This window comes from Nymphaea colorata, chromosome 10, assembly GCF_008831285.2.
Source record: "Nymphaea colorata isolate Beijing-Zhang1983 chromosome 10, ASM883128v2, whole genome shotgun sequence".
NCBI lineage: Eukaryota > Viridiplantae > Streptophyta > Magnoliopsida > Nymphaeales > Nymphaeaceae > Nymphaea > Nymphaea colorata.
In genome coordinates this window covers 13691717-13697766 of record NC_045147.1, presented here as the reverse complement: position 1 = coordinate 13697766, position 6050 = coordinate 13691717, and the positions used below count along the sequence as shown (strand labels likewise).

General features: G+C 42.0%; 1 protein-coding gene across 1 annotated transcript; it reads left to right on the top strand.

Moving 5' to 3' along the window:
* On the top strand, positions 1 to 4995 carry LOC116261953 (IAA-amino acid hydrolase ILR1-like 5). Its single transcript, XM_031640909.2, has 5 exons — positions 1 to 400; positions 1910 to 2035; positions 2205 to 2519; positions 3428 to 3556; positions 4093 to 4995. The coding sequence occupies exons 1-5, from the start codon at positions 29 to 31 to the stop codon at positions 4474 to 4476; spliced, it is 1326 nt and encodes a 441-aa protein (XP_031496769.1). The 5' UTR covers positions 1 to 28; the 3' UTR covers positions 4477 to 4995.
* The last annotated feature ends 1055 nt before the right edge of the window (positions 4996 to 6050 follow it).

Sequence of the window (6050 nt, the reverse complement as noted above, 5' to 3'; positions counted from 1 at the left end):
ACGAACCCGCGGCGGCCTTTTTCGTTACATGGCGCCCTCTTCTTTCCTCTTCCTCGTTGCCGTCGTCCTCTTCGCGTCTCTGGTTTCTGCCGGTACCGTGCTCTTTCCGGCGGAGTCCGATGCCTTCCCCCGCGGAGACTCTTCCTCCTACTCGAGGGAGCTGATGAGCTCGGCCTTCATGGAGAGCGGGTGGCTGGTGGCCCTCAGGAGACGGCTCCACGAGAACCCCGAGACGCGATACGAGGAGCACAACACGAGCGCGCTCATCCGGGAGGAGCTCGACCGCATCGGCGTCCCGTATGAATACCCGCTGGCGACGACCGGCGTCGTCGCCCTCATCGGTTCCGGCGAGCCCCCCGTCGTCGCTCTCCGGGCGGACATCGATGCTCTTCCCCTGCAGGTAATCTCTCCCTCTCGCTCTCTCTCTCTCTTCTGGCATACGGACGCAGCTCGTTTCAGTGGAAAAGAATTGGAAAGTGATGGATGGGAAAACTTTTTCTCGAGAAAGGAGCTCGCTTTTCTCCTGAGAAAGGCTGCTGTGCGCGACTTTTTGGCGGAAAAAAGTTTCTCTTGGGGAGACGCGTGAAGTGGACTGTTCACATGGAATGTAGGGAAAGGCTGCGGCTCGAACCACCAGCCCGGGATTTCTTTTCCCTTCTCTGCGAATTTATAAAAGATAAAATTCATTCCTCAGTGTTTGCCGCGCGTGGTTGCGAATCTCGATCTCCAGATTTTTCTCGGAAATGAATAAAATTTCGGAGAGTGGAATGTTGGAATCCCGACGGCACGTTTGCCAGCAAGCCGAGGATGAGAAGATGCCTCGTAATGGTTCATGCACTTGGAGTCACGTAATGGAGGATTTGAGAAGGATATAAACTAAGTTTCTGGTTTTGAGACTCGTGGATAAATAAAGTAACAAACATGATGAAACTAAGTGGATCTAGAAAAGTTGTTCATTCGATAGGTAACATGTTTACGAAAAGCCGTTTAGCTGTGAACATGTTTATACAAAGTTACAAATAACTTTTATATTTATAAAACTATCATCGCCTTGATGAAAAATATTAAGACATATTAAAAACAGTATACGCCATACTCCATGAAAATGTTAAAATATGTTTGAAAGACTTTTACATTAAATAAAAATGCTTTGGCAAAAAGAGAAAACAGAATAAGCAATTCCTCTTTTCAGGCTCCACACAATTTTCCCCTTTCTCTTTTGTATTGAAGTATAATATTATCTTGGAAGGACAAAGGGCATGGAGAGGAACAGAATACTGAGAAACCAACCTGAAAGATTGTAGTTTATGAATTTTCTCTTTAAATAATATTTTTACTAAGGATAGAATAATCTCTTTTAAGTATATTTAACATTTTCTGCCTATTTTGATAGAACATTACTTAATAAACTCGTGCAGTTGTAATAATTTTCAAATCTTAAATGATTATATGTAAACCCTTCCTTTCATTTTCTTACTTGCTGTCCGACATTTACCGCTTGTTAGTTACTATCCAAAACCAAATTACAGTCACGATATATATGTTTAGTAGGAAAAAGGAACAGTTCTTGTAAGAGGTTGAGGATCATGGAAGTTGATAAGTTCCCAGGACAAGCCTTAAAGTTTCCCACCAACCTGAGCTTTTAATTTCATGGTGGACAAGATACTGTCAGCCTGAGCTTTCGACCATTGTGGCTTCTTTCTATTGTGGTGGCTCCAAGCTTGTTTTTCCTTTTCTGAACAAGCGGCATCTGCGCAACTTGTCTTTGATTCGTTGGGTTTCCTAAAGAGCGACACGAGATGCCGTGTTCTCTCGACTGGTCTCTGTTGATCCGAAAAAGATGAACGGAACGATTCCCCAACCTCATGAATGCAGTGAATTGTATGATTGAATTCTTTGTCTTCCTCAGGAAATGGTGGAGTGGGAGCACAAGAGCCGAGTGGAAGGGAAGATGCACGCCTGCGGCCACGACGCGCACACGGCCATGCTTCTTGGCGCCGCGAAGCTGCTCAACGAACGGCGAGATCGTCTCAAGGTCGATCCTGACCTCCCCCTTGTGTTCACGATTCTATTCGTTTTTAATCCATGCCCCAAATCTCCCAACTCGTCGTTGGAGTTTCCTGGCTGCTAGCTTTTACTCAAACCACGTTCTTTCGTTTTCTTGTTCCTGAAAAATGGATTTTGCCTTCTCTTCTCTGGTCAAGGGGACGGTGAGGCTGCTGTTTCAGCCAGCAGAAGAAGGTGGGGAGGGCGCGCTTCGCATGGTGGAAGATGGCGCCCTCGGGGACGCCGAGGCGATTTTCGGGATGCATGTGGATCCGAGGATGCCGACGGGGACGATCGCGTCAACGCCGGGAGAGTCCATGGCTGCTGCTTGTGGTTTTCAAGCTGAGATTAAAGGGGAAGGTGGCCATGCAACGGTTCCCCACTTGAGCAGGGATCCCGTCATTGCTACTGCATTTGCAATTTTGGCTCTGCAGCACCTCATTTCTCGTGAAACGGATCCGTTTGGTAGTCAGGTACGTACATGTAAAACCTTCATCCATGTTTTCTGTGTTCTTCAAGAGTTCCTGTCCTGTTTCATCTTGTTATTGATCTTGGTGGTTAAAGGATGGAGATGGCATTCTATATCAACAACACTACGTTATGTTGAGATGGGTTGCCGGTGGCCAGGCGGGATGCCGCCAATAACTGTACCTTTGACGTATGGTGTTTTCCATGCACAGTTCATATGGTAGTGCAGTTTATCATGATCTTGTTCATAAGGATAGGAATTAATCTCAAGAAGGTTGCCCAGATGCGAAAGCTTGATGGTAGTTTTCAACTAATGAACAGATGGTGTTCTTAGTCTCAAGAACGTAACGTAAAATTCTTCTTCAATGTTGACTCTTGGTCATGCTATCATCCACTTAAGCTAAACGCCATAGACTAGTAAACCTGTTCATTGTGCTCATTTAATAATGTCTGAAGCCATTTATAGAAGAGTCAGTACATTGTCATAGATGCATTAGGTTCCAATTGGAGATGAAACCATCATGTGTCACTCTGCTTATTTCAAATCTCAAGCTATTACAATTCAAGTCATGTTAAGATCTTCCGGCCAATCGAACGGAACCTAGCTACCACCCATTTCATGGATATGTTGTTCCGTGTGCACATTAATTTGGCTTTATTATATATCCTGGATTCTTTGTGTTGCTGCTGTGGCATGTTAGGTTTCATGCTGACCCTATGCAGCTTATGTGGGCACAGCGTGATCAGTAATGACGTTCTTAGTTAGATCAAGTCACGTGGTAATTTGCCGAGTTTTGCTTCGATCACATGTAACTTAGCTCACTGTTTGGCAGATTATCATTTATTTTGATTTGTTCAGCTTCTAATCTAACAAAGACAGCTGATGTTTCGGTGAAATGGTTTTTTAATGAAGGTGCTCTCTGTAACTTTTGTGAAAGGTGGTGAGGCACATAATGTCATCCCTTCAACTATGACATTTGGAGGAACCATTCGAAGTCTCTCCACCCAGGGGCTATACCAACTCAGGAAAAGAGTCACCGAGGTGCGAATTCTTAATAGTCAATACTTTATTAAATTTCTCGTTTTTCCATGTATTATCTTTGTGTTTTCTTCTGCTACAAGTTAGGCCGTTCTAACTAATGTCAATTTTCAAACTTATAAAAGTCATTGACATGAATGCAGATCCCATCATGGATACTGGGAGACCAGTGTGAAATTCCGAATGCTGTGAGAAACAAGAAATTGTAGCTTAAAGAGAAAGGTTTCTAAGACCTGGCGTGAACCTTAATCGTACTGGATTTGCATGAATCTGTCTCTATCTAAAAGCTGATCAAGAAACTGGAAAAACAAACTTTTAGAAAGTCAGAGAATGTTGGTTTTGGTTTAAAAGAAAGCGTGTTTTATGTAAGCCATGGTTCTCAAATGTGCATTTGATACCTGAACATTGTAATAGTGAATTATATACACAGTTATCTAAGAAAAACTGATTCTGATTTATTTAAATTATTTTAAAACAAGTAGTTAATTTCTGAGGCGGTAAGAACTGGCAATATTGATGTGAAAGTATCTGAGTTGCAGGTAATTGAGACACAGGCTGCCGCTCACAGGTGCCATGCGACCATAAGTATGACCGCGGGAGGGTACACTCTCTACCCTGCTGTTGTAAACGACCATGATCTGCACCGTCATGTTCAGAGCGTTGGAGTACTCTTGCTTGGTGCAGAAAATGTGAAGCTTGGGCAGAAAATTTTGGCCAGTGACGACTTCTCCTTCTATCAGCAGTTCATCCCCGGTGTAATGCTGAACATTGGTATCAGAAATGAAGCATCAGGCTCTGTTCACCATTTGCACTCCCCATATTTCTTTCTTGATGAAGGGGTTCTTCCCATCGGTGCGGCTCTGCATACTGCATTAGCTGAATTGTACGTGAACAATAGATGGGAGTCGTCGAAACCACATTGATTACCTTGTTTGGTTTTTTAACTCATAATGATAGAGATATAGCAAGTTTTTCTTGGGTGGTTACTGTGCACCCTAACATTGTAAACTATGCAATGTATATGTCCTCTAAATCTGCTTCACCAATTACATACACAATCCGGCGTGTTGGGTAGTATACCGAATTCCGCCGTTTACTAGAGATCCTTAGTTCTACCAGTGGAAGGGCTGGAGATAATTTTGGCTCAGTTCTATATGAAAAAACATGACAAGCTTGAAGATACTAATCTTGGTTCATTCAGCATGTTTACAAGACTTGCATCAACGGATTTTATTGGATTTGTCCTCAGATTCAGAAAGGTGTGGAGGAAGACCGCTGTGTATTAAGTTGTAAACTTGTCGTCCTCTTAGAAGTTGCAGGCTGTTAATTGATTTTGGGGGTTGTTTAGCTTTCAAACATACGGTTCCATGAACAAGAAGGTTCATAGAATAGAAGATATGTAACTATGCCATTAGCCAAACGGCCTCTTAAATTTGGTTGCAGATCCTTGCATGCTTCTCCAATGGTCTTACAAGTTAATAGCCTTATTTTTGCATAGGCACCTTCAGGTTTTAAATCTCAGCACAATTTAAAATACAATGTTGGACTAAAATTTTGGTTGCAGTTCTTTCAAGTCTCTAGATTTTATCAATTTTTCTTTAGCAATACAAATGACTAGAAGAACCCACGACTGGATTTGGGGTTTAATTTTTTCTGCATAGATGGCAGCGAGTGCTTCGGGAGGTATATTGGTGCTTTAGACAGGTAAATTTATATAAGACCAGGAGTCCAGGATTTGTGGTTGGATTGCATGTGATATTTTAGTTCCACGCAAAGTTCAACATGGAACTAAAATACCTGAAACAAAAGTTACCGGGAGTCAAACATGGTAACATGAAAGATGAAACAAAAATTCCAGTAAAATGATAATATCCTAATGTTATCTAATAAATTAGGTGTGACGTCCTGGAGTAACTGAGAGACCTTGATTGAAAGGAGAAAAAGTGGCGCCTCATGACTAAAAGTCTTTTCTATGGCACTCGAACGACGACAGAGGGAGAACGTCGTTTGAGTGACAAGGCGCTCAAGCTGCAATGGCTTCAGTAACTCATGTTTTCCCTGCCAAAGAGCATCCCATTTCAAACACAAATATGATGAATTGAGAAGGGCTACTGACTACCATTTTTGTGAGGCTACCTTGTAGCTGCATTAAGTATGAACTAATCGAAATTTTTTTTTTTTAAAAAAAAAATCAACACCAATTCCTTTGATTGAAATTAAGCGAAAATTCTGCTTTACGTGATTCATCAATTCTTATATCGGATAAATAATCATTTTTTTGGCTTTTCTTATTTTATTGGTTAATTAGGAAGACACATTGCCTCGTTCAAAGTGGAAATCTCCACCCTACTTTTTCATCTCTTTACGATACAAGACCTACTTTTGGTATCTCAAGGTATTGCCTCTACCATGCTTCAACTTATACTTTTAACTTAAGCATCAATGACCGTCCTTTTTATCTACACAAAGAATAGAATTGACGCTCAAAGAGTCCTTT